Consider the following 16911-nt stretch of genomic DNA (forward strand, 5'->3'; position numbering starts at 1 on the left):
TAAGTTTGTTATTTTGTTGAAAAGTAATTTTAAACGAATCTGTGCAATTAATTTTAGTAATTACCTTTTTAATTAGTTGGTCTCTTTGAAATGAGGTCTAAGCTATCCTTCGGGTGCAGGAAATACGACCTTGAGTTTTCTTAGTTTGAATGATTGTCGGAATTGTTTTCTCAAACGATATCAGCTTTCAGGACCGCTAAGAGAGAGACAGAATCCAGAAAACGGTTGGTGAACTGTTTGCAGAGCCTGTGGTACACCAGATATCCATTAAATTCCTGCTTCATGGTTATCAGGTTATATAAGAAAACAAAGGAAAGGACTGCATAAGAAAACGGGAGTGTTTGTAATTTAGAGATTTGTTCTCGGATCACAAATTCGTTAATTTTTCACTATTTTTTTTTTCTCTTTTTTTTTTTTTTTTACTTTTAGCTGTGTGGGAAAATGCAACACTGCAAAGAAAAAAAAAGTAATTATTTTTTTCCTTCAAAAATGCACTCTTGTTCTTCGACGTGTTTTAATTATTGTAGTAATTTGCCTCTGCCTCCGAAAAAGAGTAGTTAATTCCCTGTTGATACACATGCAAAAAAGAAAAAAAAAAAAAAGAAAGAAGAGACAAAATTAGCACTAAAAGGGGATAAGTATTTCATAATTTACGTGTCTCCCAAGACGGTAATTACTGCTCCAGAACCCAGTGAACTTTCTTTGGATACAGTGGCACTAAAAGAAAGCTTTTTTTTTTTTGTAAATTTTAATAAAATCTGCGAAGTCCGTGTACTAAAACAAGATTTGATATTTTGCAACATCAGTATAAGTGATTGAAATAACACGTAAATCTTATCTCGATTACGTCTGAGAAAAGTAACTCTTGGACGGTAATGAAATAAAATGAAGATTCGACTCCACCGCTGCAACGTAACCGCGCTACGTTTTTACTCAACGTTTTCGAGCGAATCTGTTGCCATTAGTAACTAGTTGGGAGGATGCGAGTCACGTGTAATAATCTGTGTTCATATGGGACGAAAGCTTCCAACTAAAGTAAAGGATAAATAAATCAAGCAGCTATCAAAAGGAAATTTCTAACATTTTTAGAAACGCTTTAAAACTTTTTTTTTTCATTTGCACTTGTTTTTGTTTAGTAATAGTTCTTGATGAAAGTACTTTGAAGAGTAAGTAATGGTTTCGTGATCTAAGCGTTGTTTTAATGTGTGTTCTTCTTTCATTAGAACAACGGCATTACATGACGTGTTGCAGTATATGGGCAAAGTTGGAAACAAACCATAAAAAGTACGAGTAGTGAAGGAGAACTTGCTGATGTTATTTTGTTTTATCTATGTTTTTTATTTTTGTAGGGATAAATTTAAATTCGTAAATATCTAAACACAAGAAATTTATGTGGAATATTTCAACATTTTCTATTTATTTCTTCCTTTTCTTTCAGATGATCATGGCGGCCCATCTCATCTAATCTATGTTCGGTCCGGGATGATCCGGAACAAGAGTGGAGAAGTGATACCTGTGTGTTGTGTTTGCGGTATGGCGATCGACTACCGTTTAATCACATTTGGGGCGAACCACAGACGGACGAGACCCGCCATTGTATTGTGGTGCCTTGCCTCCGTGCTCGTCGTGTGTGCTGCAGACACAGTCACTTTCTATGGCACGACCAATGACACCGCCTTCACTCATGTGGTTGTAGACTCATTTAGTGGTCGGCTGTTTGCCGCTTCCACTAACCGGCTATATCAATTAAACTCTGACCTGGAACTAGAGGCGATGATCCAAACTGGACCCGTTGACGATAGCGTGCAGTGTTTCACTTCGGACTGCCAAGGCTACCCCACAACGTCGACAGCGAACGTCAACAAGTTGCTAGTAATCGACACGGAGACCCAAATGCTCTTGGCCTGCGGTAGTGTCTATCAAGGTGCCTGCCGGAGGCATAATTTACGGAACGTATCCCAAGCTGAAGAGCTAGTTCCCGTGCCCGTAGCAGCGAACGACGATTTCTCATCAACGGTTGCCTTTGTCGGACCTGCACGATATGCAGGTTCTCCTCCACGGGTGCTCTACGTAGCCACTACGAACAGTAGAAGAGGACCTTATCGGGACATGGTCCCATCTGTGTGCAGTCGCATTCTCGACCCTCCGAGATTATTTGAAGTGGTGGACAGGTCATTTTCTTCCATCGCTCGTGTTGACATTAGTTCTCACGTGCGGGACTACTTCCTAGTTCATTACGTGTACGGCTTTCACTTCGGGGATTTCGTCTATCTTGCGATGGTGCAACGCAGGTCTCACTTGCGAGCTCTGGAAGAATGGGGATTTTTAACACGCATGTCACGCATATGCGTGTCCGATCCAGGCTACAACACTTATACAGAAGTGACTCTGCAGTGTGTGGGTGCTGACGGGACAGACTACAATATCCTCCAGGATGCTCATCTGGTCAGAGCGGCTTCTGATCTCGCTTCCGAATTACATATTGAGACTGGCACTCCTGTGCTTGTTGGAGTATTTACAACCAGTCAGGGTCACAGCAATCGGCCGGATGGACAATCAGGACTGTGCATGTATCCTCTTCCAGAAATCGACAGGGGATTTAATGAAAATATCCATCTCTGTTACAATGGCAGTATGATCACCAGGAACATGGACTACATCGCTGGAACTTTGGAGACCTGTCCTCAACCTGGGGTAAGTTAGCATTGTAATTTCTAGTTATTTGACGAAGTTACTTGTGAGGTGCGAAGTTTATTTTTTTAAGGTTTTGAAGTTGTTGTTTTCAATACATTTTGGAAATCTGTAATCATAAAAATCATTAAAAATTAAGTCTTAACAAAGGCGACAAGATTCTTAATGTTATAATGATAATATTTGGTAATAGTTTAATGCTAATTTGTTAATACCGTTCAGTAATTGATGGCTTTACGATTACTTTAAAGTAGGAAGAATTCTACTGCATTCTAACTAAGCGGAATTATCTTAAAATAATGTCATCTGTTAAAATGCAAATTTTACATGGGAATTCACATGAATAAAATTTATTTATTCATTATTTTACAGTAAAAATAAATGACATTTTTCATTTTAGTTAATGGTTCCTGGATACCTTAAAACGAAATTTGATTTATTTACAGTGTTTATTTAAAGAACTAATTATGATTAACAGAAGGCTAAAGACAAATGAAGTTTTATAGTTCAAATGAAATTCTTGAAGATGTGTGTGTGTGTGTGTGTAGAAGTGTATTAGTTTCTTCTATATATGAAGAGTTCTTCAGTTTTAAGTAACGTTTGGTCGCACCTCAGACTAAATAGCTTGCGATTTTTAAAGCTTTTCATCCCCAAAAAAGACGAACTAACCCTTCAAAATCTAAACAGCTAAGACAAGTAAATTATTAAAAAATTGAAAAGAATGGTTGACTTTATTTATTAATTTTATTAGCGCAGTAGCTAAAACAAAATGCATCTCCCAAGACAGCTGTCTGTTCTCAAATAAATTTATGACTATTGTTTTATGACTAATTTACGACTTTCTTGTTGAAGACATTTCTAAGCGTGTTAGTCTCACTTTTTCCAAAATTGATAGATTTTTATCATTTTTTGTATTCATATGAAAGAGATGGATGACTCAGTTTAAGTTAAATATTACATTTTTGAGGTCAAATTTAAAGTTTTCAGTTGGACCTACACCGTATTCAGCTTTCATATGAAATTCATTTTTTTTTATAGCTCAATTCTTTGAACCCATATAGACAATGCAAAGAGACAGAAAGTACAGTGTAATCTAGTTTTTGTTTTCTCTTCGTTTGAATTTACGGCGGAGCACTAATAGCTGATAATGTTTAATAATTCTAGTAATTCCATCAACTGATTGCATAAGAAGAAATTGCTCTTTGAACAGACCTTTAACATGATTAATATGCGTACAGAGGTAGTCAGTTTAAAAATTTCCATTCAATTAAAATATGCTACATGTAGACTTGATATTGTATGTTAGCAATCCTCTAATTTCGTATTGGTAGTAATGATTCGAAAAGGCTTTTTTTTTTTTTGGCACATTGTGGACCTGAGCGATTAGGCTATCCGAAGGAATGAATTATGTCAAATAAGTTTCGGTGTGGTATGTTGCAAAGTGCAAAGTTGTGTTAAAATAAAGCTCCTCCAAAGAACAGTGGCTTTGAGTTCATAGCCATGGATTCTAGGTGCACCAACACGTGCGTTTATCGTTAGCACACTCTAGTGCCATTGCCGATTATTCAATCTGTGGAATTGCACATTCAGTCGGAAATATTTCTTTTCTTTATTGCATACTGTATCAATGGCATTCTTACTTTTCTCAGGAATGGACGCTATTGTTCATTATTTATTGCACGACTTGGAAGGGTGCAGAGTATTTTTCTGCCGCTCTTACTTTCTTTAATATAAACGCTCAGGTCTACTACCCAGACACCCATCTGTTGGTTTCATCGTTGGCCCGGTGCCAAATGGAAAACTGTCAAGAGGCGTAATTTCAACTTTACTCTTTAAATCTGAGTCATTCATGCAATAGGGAGCTGGAACTAGGTCAAGAGCAAAATCTAAAACCGATCAGGAAAAAAAATCCCATAATCTTTGCTAACAGTCTGTGCGTGAAGTTCTTTTCATAGCTTGACTTATTACACTCTTAAATACTTGAAAGTCATGGCCTCTCAGAGTTCGACTTATTGTCTTTGATAGTAGTCTAGTCGCCAGAAAAGATGATTAGAGTAGACAGCTTAGAGAGTCCCTTGGGAACTATAACACCTTATGGCCACCAAACCTTTACTGATAAGAACACTAGCATTGATGATCTCTTAACGGAAAATTCTAATCTTAAAGCTGGTGTAATATATATCCCAGGCGTTATATATATATATATAAATAGAAAAGGATCAAATGAAATAGCATGAACGATTTTCTTCTCCGCTCTCCAGGAACATCACTTTCCAATAAGTGGCTTCTTGAAAACAAAGCAAATAATGGCAGATCGCTCCTTTTCTTTGTCGAAAAATTCTCCTCAGTGCTTCGCTCTGTGATTGGGGATTATGACAATGCATATATTTCAAACTGAATCAGTTTATCACAGTGAATACAAAAATACAGTAGTATAAGAACCGTAATGTGACACCGCTGGTCAAAGAAAACAAAGTTTTTTTTACATTTTCCGTGTTAATAATTTGTTTTATGTAATTTTTCTTGTATTGATTAATTTTTATGTTAAACCCCTAGCATTGTCGCTGTTATAGGCATTGCATTAGGCATCCATGTAACCAGTCATTGATTGCAATAAAGATATGTTGTTCAAAACAAAATTTTCCAGTAATATAATGGAAAAGCCATACAGGAGCAGGCATTTACAATAGAAACTGGTTACTCATTTCTATATCGAATATTTGTGGCTATGTGCCCATTCTGATATGCATAGAATTCTCTGCCTGCTTGTTAATCGGCATCGATTAATCAAATCACTCTTAGACTTCACTATACGTGTATCATAGACCCAATTCTGGGAAATTTTTAATAAACAGCAAAAGAAATTCGCTATCCTGTTTTTAATACTAAAATAGTTCGTAAATTCTTCCCCCCCCCCCCCTATTCCTCTCTCTGAAGCTATATTGCTTGCTGAATCTCGCCTAAGCTTTCTCGAAGTCTCGCAGACAGCGTGTTTTTGATAAATAAAATGAAATTTCCGTTTACTTTTCAAAATTTAAGTTTACATGTTTAGCAGTTTTGTTTTTCTGTGAGAGAAGAGTGCAGCTGCCCTTTACATCTGTATGGCATCTGTGTTTGAAACAGAAGTTACCTTCCAGCCGACATGGACTAACCAGTACCAACTATACAATAGCCCCTTCACAGAGAGTCTTCAAGTCAGCTATTTTTCTCCTGTCTGTTTCCAACACCTTTATATTCAAGAGGATTCAATTTGAGAATGTTGGAAACAGATTTGTGTTGTTCCTGCAAATGGCTTTCAGAATTACCATCGCTTCCTAACATCTCCCTAAAAAAGCTTTCTTGATATTCCTTGATTAGCGGGATGGCAAAACCGATATATCAGCTGAGTCAGCATAACAACTAAAGTACAATAATGGTAGCTCTTACGCTGACTGTTAACCAGTTATTAGAAGAAGAGTAGAGTAAAGTAGAAGAATATTAGAATAGAAAATGAAGATAAATGGGTCCGGCGTGGAGAAACCAAAACCGCAGTAAATTACATGAAGTGAAACTTAATTCACAAATATGGAACTCCAGTAAAGACGAAATCGCTGGGAATAAGTAATACTTGCTAGATTGCGAAGTGTCCATACACATCATACCCACTATCACCTATAGTTTGTCTGTGAAAATCCTCTGTGTAGTTTATGCCTACTGATATGTCCTCCGTTCAGAGATTTCAGATCACTTTGCTTCCAGAGTTATAACCAGAATGCACCTACCTTTCAACGCATCTATGGATCTATTGGAACTATTTTCTTTTATACAACAAATCTCCTTTTTTGACAAGCATATAACAAAATATGAGTTACATAAAGAAACCCCGGATAAGGCGCATCTTGGCCTTATGTGACTTTGTGTTGTAATACCCTTCAACAACAACCACTTCTCCTAGACTGAAGGGTGCGTAATGACCTGTTAAACAGTGATCACTATCCTGTCGTTATCATTGTAGCAATGGATATTCCATGCAGACTGCATCGAATTCCAATTGGAAATTTGATAATGCAAACTGGAAAAAGAAAAAATATATATTTATATATACACATAAAACTTGCCACATTTGATAACCAGCTAATCACTCTTGCCTCAGTAGAATCCTCAGTGGAACCTATCACAAATCAAATAACCAAAGCAGGTGAAATGAATGGTGTAATATTTTAAAAAATGAAAAACAAATGGAATATCTCTCGTAGATACCCACATCCTGAAAATCTAATACAACTCAAAAAAAAAAAAAAAAAAAAAAAACAGCAAGCCAGTGCGAAAGCTGGTCTGTTAAAGCAGCAAAGTAAAAGAAAATCTTGTATCCGATTTGCATCCACGGTAACCAGATCCATAGACGGCAGAATGAGAAATAAATTCCAAAAAATTTTCCTCTCATCTACTTGATTGGAATGAGAAAGATATTGCTGAAGTAGAGGACATCGCAAATGACCTAGGTCAAAACCTTTGCAAAAACTCTCATATGTACGAGAAATGTTCTTCCCTAAACGTAAAACTCAAAGTTGAAAAATACAGTCTGAATTATTCCACTGCATGTAATGAATTGTATGACAAACCTTTCACCCTATAAGAACTCAAGAGATTACTTTTGCAAACAAAGCAGGGCGCTGCTATCCCAGATGGAATATATTATGTAATGATAAGCTAGCTTTGAGGAGGATTCATTGGTTGTGTTATTTTCAATCTACAACAGGATATACTGAGAATTCGCTTCCACACAAATGGCACCATGCAATATGAAAAAGATATTGCTGAATCGGAAGCAGGCTCAATCCAGAAATCTACAGTGCAATATTTATACTGCCGAATTTCATGCAGTTCAAATGCTATAAACCAAATACATCTGGAATCCTACCACTTACTTCTTATGCACTGACTCTCTCTGTGTACTTTGTCTTCTACAAGGAGAGGACGAATTACACAATTCCTAGCCCTCGCGCTCTCCTGAAACGGATTCAACCCACGCTCAAAATGCTTTCCAACAGAAACCAAATTGTTGATTCTGCTGGCTTTCTGGGCGTATAGAGAAATGAGCAGATCGATCGTGCAGGGAAGAATATAACTAATAAAATTAGGCCTGACGTAGCCCAGTGGTCAGGAGCGAGAGTGCATAGCACGTGTTCCTTGAGTGGACCGGGGTTCAAGCCCGTGACTACTAATACGATAAATATTTGTATTGGCGATTTATTGTAAACTCTACTGACTTGGTTGTCGTGCCGGAGTATAAACAGAAAATTTATTTAATATTATTTCAACCGCCAGAGTCCCATAATATCGTTGAAAAAAAAAAAAAAAAAAGAAAGAAAGAAAGAAACAGTTGCAAAGAGCAATGTAACGGATGTGGCAAGACCAAAAATAAGCTATTTCAAATTGAACTACCCTTCAACCCTTGAAATAGTGTTCGGTATAAAGTAGGCATGAAGAAGTAATTCTTGCCCATCTGCGAATTGGAAGCACTTAACTCAGTTCTATCTACTCAATCAGAAGATTCGCCACAGTGCATCAACTCACCCAACATCTAGCTCATTGTAGACCTACCATATAGTTACTTTTAGGTGATGGGAACAACATGACTAACGTTTTTCTTCTTCTGCGATTGATAAACCGCTACAATAAAATGCAATTTTGAGCACACCCAGAAGAAATGCACAGAGCATTTCTCGACGAGTCGTTACATAGGCACTGTCAATATACTTGATTATAACATGTCTCGATATTAAGACATATTCGTGGTTCTATATAGCTCCATCAGCTTTTGTGACATTTTAAACCTCTATATAACCAATAACTTAAGTAGAAATAATGGAACCAAAATTCTGTTTCTTTTCAACTTTATATATAATGCTGTCTTTCAGTTTTATTTTTAAATGGCAGACTAAAATAACTACCGTTTTGATTTTATTAATACCATTTTTATTTGATTTGGTATTGTAACTGTATGGTATTGTAAATACAGAAGTTTAGGGAGTTGCCTATAATATGATGGCAGATCAACATTGACAACTCTTATACTCCGGCAGTTTATCACATTGGCAGAGTATATGGTTCAATATAGCTCCATCAGCTTTTGTGCCATTTTACACAGTGGCTTACATATACTGAATGGGTCCATAGAAGCTTCACAAGATTAAACTGCAGTTTTGTGAGTTATAAATGAAGATCCGTTTCTTTTCTGAAGAATACCTTTACAACACCTTGACTTTTTTTTTTTTTTTTTATCTGGCTGGCGCATATAAAAGTTCATACAATTCTGCTTTAGCTCGACATTTGGTACTAGAAGTACGCTTTGCTGTTACTCGCTTTCTGTCTCATTTCCTACCCTACTAGCGTACAACCGAGTTGATATCCTGTTGGTTTATCTTAGTGGGATTACTTCCCGATACACCATTGTCTCCGAGCATTCGCCGTAGTCACGATTGCATGACGACGTAACATTATGGAGAAAGGTGGGGAATGGCCAAATCCAGCAGATAAAAATCGACTGAAAGTGCTAAGACACTTATAAAAGCACTTCTTTTGCAAAAGATCTCTTGAAAACCCTTTTTAATGGTTGTAGCCTCCTGCGAATAGGATGCACCTCAGTTTTAGGTTCCGCTGATATAATAGCCTTTTCGACAGTAACGTCTTGTATTCCCCAATGTAATAAAGTTTCCTATACCCGACTGTCATTCTAGCAAAAGGACTTGGGGACATTTTAGTAACGTCACATCTCCAATGACATGCACGAATCTAACGGTATATGACGTGGCCGCTTGTTTTATTCTCGGTCTCACGATAGGAGCAACACAGTGGTTTCATGCGTTCAATTTCATAAGTTTCCTTTATTCCATTTCGAAACCCAGATACGGCACTGATGCCTTTGCGTCATAATTTATTCATGCTCGACTTTTCGGTCCTCACGCTGAGAAAATGTGCTAAGATGCGCGAGTCGTTACTGGAATATAATACCGTTAAATTTGCTCCGTTGTATTGGAAATAAGAATTATTTTTATTTGTTTCGTTTGGCCAAATGCGAATGCAGGTGTGAACACCGTGCCCGCGTTGATGTTATTTAGATTTGGAGTTGTGCTTGAGCAGCTTTTTACCAGCCACGCAGTGACGGATAATATCTTTTTCTTCCCTTTTGTTTTCTTATTCAGCTATTCTCATCTATCACAATTCTGATCCATTCTCCTTTCTGTAGATAAATCTTTAAAATCGAGAACATTTAAGAGTTAGCTACGTTCTTACAAGTCTCAAGAGTAACAGCCCAACATAAGCCTTTTACTATTTAACGACATAATAAACAAAATATAAACTGCTTGCCTAGAATGAAGTAGTAGCAAGGATGCTGTAACATCTTTGTTGGTTTTATTTTATGCAATAAACGTACTTCATGCCACAATGTTGAATATGGCTGATGCGTTTTACTAGCATTTGTTATAGGCTCGGTAACGATTCATGCTATTGATTTTGGTTGCGAGGAAAGCATTATTAGAGTGCACTAACTTGCATTGCTTCACTGCTTTGGGGAAAAAAATATGAGGAAAGTTTCTTTGTAGAAGTTTTTTGTTTGCAGAAAAATAACAGCTGGTCATAGTTCACACGCTTATAAAAAAAAAAAAAAAAAAACACGTTATGTCCCCTGTTTCCTCAGTTAATACAAGCAACTTGACGGTACTCAAACTGGAGCTGAGAAATATTTCATCTTCCATCTATATAAGTACGCAGGGTTTCAATAATTTATCGTTAGTAAGGAGGATGAAAGAAAACCTTATGAAATTTTAGTTTGGTGATATGCCCATAACGTCTGTTCGGGGGCTGAATTTTTTAAATATGAGCGGAAAACTTCCATTTGCGGCACCTCAAAGATCTGCTTGCATAAATTCGCCCTCTTGTCGATTGCCTTTGACCGACTTGGGACTCCTCTTGAAGAAAGCGTTCTTTGTAGACACGCCGCTGAAGATCAGCCACACCGAAGTACGCTGGACAATCTCGAATCTTATTTACGCCATTCTTTAGACAGCCTTTCACAATTCTGCATACCCCCGTGGTTAGGGGAAAATGAATAAATCATCCAGCAACGTAGCGTTGGCTGACAGGTGATTTCCTTCGAGAGCAATTATGCATTTGTCTGTTAGACAGAATTCCATTGCGGTAGGGATGCTTGCTCCGCTTGTGTTCAGTCACAGCATGGTGATAACATTCATACTTAGCTGGATGCAGACTCTAACATAACACTCCACTGGACAACGTTCAGTATTTTTAGTGGTTACTTGCATTTGGTAGTTTCCATATCACCACAGCCTTGGAACTTTGGTTTTGGTGTGCATTTATTTATTTATTTTTTCGGCTAGCGTGGTACGTTGTACTATTGATCGTTCTGATTTTTTTTCAAGTTTTTCTTTTGTTGCGATCTAACTCTGTTAATCACCCTAGTAGTGCTTGAATATGTAAATTAAAATTTGAAATAATTGTATAATAAATTGTGAACAACGGATGAAGTTTTGTGTATTTCTTCTTGGGTTAAACGTTCGAAAGATCTGTCTCTGCTGATTGATATTTCTAATTTTAGCAATCTGGGTATAACTTTAAACATTATTTGAGAAGATGGATGTGTGTTAAGTTATATATTTAATGTAACTAATTAATGTTGTTTCGCAAAATCTACAGTAACCCCGTGGAATTCTCACCCAGTAGGTCGTAATCATCCAGTCTCGAAAACTGTACAATAGTATGATGGCCAAAATGAATTAATCTCTGACGAAGAAGGAAATAAAGCTTCGATATAACTAGTGTGGTTGGAATGTGTGCGGGTTGTTTTTTTTTTTTTTTTACTAAAATGGATGACACCGCAACAAGCTTGCCGTGGAGTGATGGTAGGTGATGATTGTTTTTCTTTTAAAATGTGAGAACTCTGGGCCAAGCTTTGCAGATCCAGTTGCATAGTAGATATGCATTGACTTCAGATACTTTTCTTTGAAATGGGTACGCTTACAACATTTCAGTGCTACCATATCTAACCATGTATTACAAGTTGACACCTCCTTTTTCAGTATTTCTGTAAAGATTGCTGTTACCCCCACGTCCTCAATCACCATGAATTGGAACAAAACTGTATAGGCGAGAGAGAGAATGGAAAGGTTGTCTTATCACAGTATCCCTTCAATCCCAGACATTTCTTCCCATCTTGCTCATCGCTGCATGTGGTTAGCTTATTGGCATGGACTGGAAAAGCATTTGTTGCTGTAATTAAATTCCTTTTTTTGTTTTTCACTCTATTGCTAAAATTTATTTTAGTGATAGCATCTAAAGTTCAAATTTTACCTTAATAATGGTTGCTACAAGGTCAACTTACAATACAAGTCCAAGGATATACAAAGTAGAGACACAGATGGAAGTGCCTGCGGGTGTTTCTGTTGTGAGTTATAAGTTCGTCATTTGTATAGCCTGTGGCATGTGTTCTAAGGTTGGTCTAGTGCAGGGGTTCTTAAACTGTGGATTGCGACCCCCAGAGGGATCGCGAACATTGATAAATGTGATTAAATTAAATATTTATTATAGAACTATTGAAATTGTTATCCAGCCGTCTTAAAATGTGGGTCGCGACCCCTTCGGGGGTCGCGGAAAAGAATCTGGGGTTACTAATAATTTCGTCTTATGAAAAGGAGTCGTGGATAAAAAAAGTTTTAAGAATCTGTGGTCTAGTGAACAAGCCTAACTCAACTGGTGAATCTTTTCTTTCCACCTTTGTAAGGAGTATACCGATCTCAAATTAGAACTCGATGCATTACGATGAGTCACTGAAAAAACGAGAGCTTGCCGTAGAAATAAATGTAACTGGGAGCTCGTCAGGGACTGAAGTATCTCGTGACCTGTCAAGTGATGCACTCCCTATTACTATTAAAAAAAAAATGCGCTATTAAGATTTCTTGTGTTATGGTGGAACTCGCATGAATAAGAGAACTTGACTGTCATTATACACACCTAGAATCCCTGCTAAGGACACGAAACGTCAATGAGGTCCGAAACATTTCCGGACGATGGTTTCCGGCTCTGTAAATCCTTGAGAATCTTGTAACCTCTATAAAACTGTAGAACCTTAAAGAAATTCTACAGCACTGATTCCAATAAAAATTAGTGGCGGGTATCTTCGTGTTTTCCTTGATTTGACTGCTATTTTCATGAAGTTTTCAATGCACCACTTGCATAGATATGAGATCCTATAAATGTATTCGAATGACTAACATCATAAAAATAGATAAAGAAAAAAAAAAAAAAAAAGCATGACTTGCCCATAGCAGAATGAATAAGCGTTTCATTTTATAACCTGTAATTGCAGCAGTACAAGAACGCCCCCCCCCCTCTTTTTTTTTTTTTTTTTTTTTTTTGTATCATGTGGATTCGAACACGCGGCATGAATAAATCTGTATTTGGGCACTAGCCATTTTTAGCTCAAAACTCTGAACAATTCATTACATATGCAGACGATTTTGAAATTTTTTTTTTTACCGCTAAAGAACAAGAAACTGCACTTCATCTATGCAAGGAAGCAAACAAGACAATCATGAAGCTAGAAGAATATCTACACTACTTCGGCAATATGTCAACTCGAAGAAACCACAGGCGACATGTTTCAATCAGACCACCAACCAATAATATTTACAGCTCTTCTACCCAAAAAAATACTTCAATGTCCCCAAAACCAAATCTGTGCGAAAGGTCACCGCCCTAAAATCTCTGAATCCAATGCGCTGCATTGAAGCTGCATCGACAGTCCCGTGGAACATCTTAGATGGACTTGCAATCGATCTAATGACCAAATGGATCAATACCATCGCCCTTCACACTGCTACCAAGACAGTCACCATCACTCCGCGCTCCAGAGCGTGGTGGACTCCCCAACTCAACCAAAGTTTCCACTACAAACACACTACACGCCAAATGGAAAGCTTCTGGCAATATCCAAAACTGCATTGCATTCTCCAAAGCTAGGGCCGAATTCAACAGAAACAAATCAACTGCAATTAAGAAGCAACTCTAAGAACTATTGAAAGAACCCTAAAAAGGGGGGGGGGGAACCATTCTACAGAACAAAGGCTAGTTCTTCCAGCAACATCGACCCGGTTAACTGGCTCGACTACGTTGCCAGATTTTCTAAGCAGCCTCCAGCTCTACCCAACCTGCCACTCTCATCTCACTGATAGTCTCGCTACGATTCGAATTTCCAAGCAACAACTGATGCAGGCCACACTCTTCCTCTCACAGCAACCACCTGTGATGATGGCATCCCCCAGTTCATCATCAAATGCTTAATCGTTTTCATCATCGATCCACTCCTCAATCTATATAACAGATGCCTCGAAGTTCATTACTTTCTACCACAGTGGACCAGGTACTCTGTCTGGCCCGCGGCGCCTCCGTTGCCAGGTGGGCAGGAGCAGCAGTGCGTAGCACACGCTTCTTGATTAGACTGGGGTTCGAGCCCGTGACCACCAAATATGGAGGATGCGGAAAGGTCAGGGAATGATCACCGCATATCCCCGGAGCAATATGGCCTTAGTTGCTAATGCTCCTAAAAACCAAATAACAATAACTGTCTGGCCCCTTCCTAAGCACTTACAATCAACTCTCTCAAGCCAACGTAGGCCCATTGCTTGCACCTCTGTATTGCTAAAAATTCTGGAAAAGCACTACTACCGTCCATCACCCATCAAATTCTCTGTGACAGCCCTCAGCAAATACGCTATGCGATATCAGGAAGGTCAACTATAACTAATCTTGCAACAACCACACTACATATCTTAGAACAAAGACAGGAATTATCAGTTATATATCTTGACATCCATTCTGCATTTGATGCCATCTATATACCCAATCTCCTATATCTCTTAGAAAACTACCTCGATTTTCGCGGCGATTTTCTCTGGTTTCTAGAATCTCTCCTATCCAAAAGATTGGAACAAAGCTTCCAGGGTCACATAACTGCCGGTGTGCCTCAAGGGGGTGGGGGGGTCCTGTCTGGCGTTCTTTTCACGGCAATCATGGTGCCGTTTATGGCTAACAAATGCAATTGGATCACGTATGCTGGCGATGTCAAGCTCCTTACTAGAATATTGGCAGCCGAAACCTAGAATCTCCTAGAATCCTGGTTCCTAGAATCTCTCCTATCCAAGAGGACCATTGTGCTAAAGACTGGAACAGAGCTTCCAGCGTCACATAACTGCCGGTGTGCCTTAAGGGGGGTGGGAGGAACTTCTGTCTGGCGTTCTTTTTCACGGCAATCATGGTGCCGTTTGTGAATAACAAATGCAATTGGATCAAATGCTGACGATGTCAAACTCCTTACTAGGATATCGCCATCCGACTCGGCAGCCGAAACCACTCAGCAAATCAATAGCAAACTACAGGACACGGCTGACTACCTTAACGCTTTCAACCTCCAAATTAACACTCTAAAATTGGCACAAATAATTTTTTCACTAAAGGGCAGCCCAACAAAGTTGGAGCCTGTGCTTAATAGCTCTTCAGTTGCAAGTTTTCAAACGCACAAAGATCTGGGTGTCGTTTTCGACTCCAAGTTATCCTTCAACGACCACGTAAACCTCATACAGTCGAAGCTGACTTCACTACGCTGGGTCGCCAAACAATAGCTGCTCCACACCACCGACCCACACCTGATGATAAAAAAATACATCGTATCATACCCGACAATATTGTATGCTTCAGAGATATGGGCCTCGGCTGCCGAATCCAACATTAAGAGAATATTCTCTGCCGAAATTCTGGCTTCTAAAATGGGCCAACACCAAACTCCAACTTCCCCCAGCTCTCAGAGTTACACAGTTAGCAGGCGTCCTTCAACTGGGCAGGCTCCGATCCTACATCGGAGAAAGAAGGCTGCTGTTCACCATCAAGATGGCCACCGGTAAAATTACAGAGCCGAACTTCTGGGATCACTGCTCTTGGCGCATTCCTACCCCTTATCTCCGGTCTTCAACGCAGCTGCTAGCAAACCATAACCGGCAGATTCCTGCCAAAGCAAATGCTGGCCTCACTGCAAGCGATCGACGGAGACCTCCAAGAAGTGGTCAACAACAAAAAATACAGGAAGGGAAGCCTCGTCGAACTGAAAATGTAGAACTGTGCTGCTTTTTTTTTTTTTTGCCTTCGAATAATCTGGATGTATACCAGATAACATATGTTTTTCTCTTTTGTAAATATGTATTATAAACTCCTGGTACCACCATGCCGTGACGAGACTAATTGTTTGTAATTAAATCTGTTCTATACATTGGTCTGAAACTTAATGAAAAGAAAACTGCCCAAATGACCTTCACCAACAAAAAGAAGAAAAACGAAATTGCTATCTTCGTGAACAATACCAGAGTTCAAAAAGCCCCCGCACATGTCGACCTTGGCCTTAAGTGGGATGAAGGATTAAACTTCATACCTCACTTCGAATACATTAGAAAAAAGACATACGCAGCACTCTGGAGCACTAGACAAGACACCGGTCGCCAAAGCCCTTATCTTATGATTCAATACTTCCTTAAATGCGTTACACCAATTCCGTTGTACGCATCAACTATCTGGTCATCAGCCCCTGAGAACAACATCAAGGCCTTCTTAAGAGTAGAATACTGGCTCCTGAGATGACTAAATAGGATCGCCGGAAAACCGTTTACCATCTCAAGAGCGGTCTTGTATGCCAATCTTGACATCACACCCTGGAAGCATATCATCATCATTACTAGAAGCATATTAACTCTGGAAAAGTTATTAACAGAGATTAGATGCGCGGAAAGTTGGAAATGTGATCACTCGCCCTTGGATGATGCGATGTTGAATAAATGGTGAAGAAAAAAATCTCAAGTGCGAACTGACTCAGTTGGACTCTCTGAGGAGAGTCTTCCTAGCATATACTGTTAAGTACAGACAAAATGTATAGGACAGAAATCTTTGGTAATGTATACTGGCAGGTACAAATGTAACAAGAACGCTCATTTAATAATTAATATAATAATATTTACTTCTTAACAATTACGTACTTAGTAATTAATTAAAACTACTTAATAATTAATTTATTAACCACATGCTCCGTTTTTTCATCTTCAGATTTTGTAAATAAGTTCATGTAAATATGCTTGTAAATATTGAAATAATTTAACCACACCCTTTTGCTACATATGTTAA

General features: G+C 38.5%; 1 protein-coding gene across 1 annotated transcript in view; it reads left to right on the forward strand.

The window, feature by feature from the left end:
* Nucleotides 1–16911, forward strand: part of LOC150076249 (plexin-B-like) — a 705969-nt gene that overhangs the window by 166530 nt on the left and 522528 nt on the right. The window contains exon 3 of the mRNA XM_090387297.1: nt 1439–2694. Coding sequence (XP_090243423.1) covers nt 1483–2694 — 1212 coding nt within the window. The 5' untranslated portion in view covers nt 1439–1482. The remainder of the gene's footprint in view (nt 1–1438; nt 2695–16911) is intronic.

The sequence above is a fragment of the Mastigoproctus giganteus genome, chromosome 13 (assembly GCF_048544385.1).
Source record: "Mastigoproctus giganteus isolate SK-2022 chromosome 13, ASM4854438v1, whole genome shotgun sequence".
NCBI classification, from domain to species: Eukaryota; Metazoa; Arthropoda; class Arachnida; order Uropygi; family Thelyphonidae; genus Mastigoproctus; species Mastigoproctus giganteus.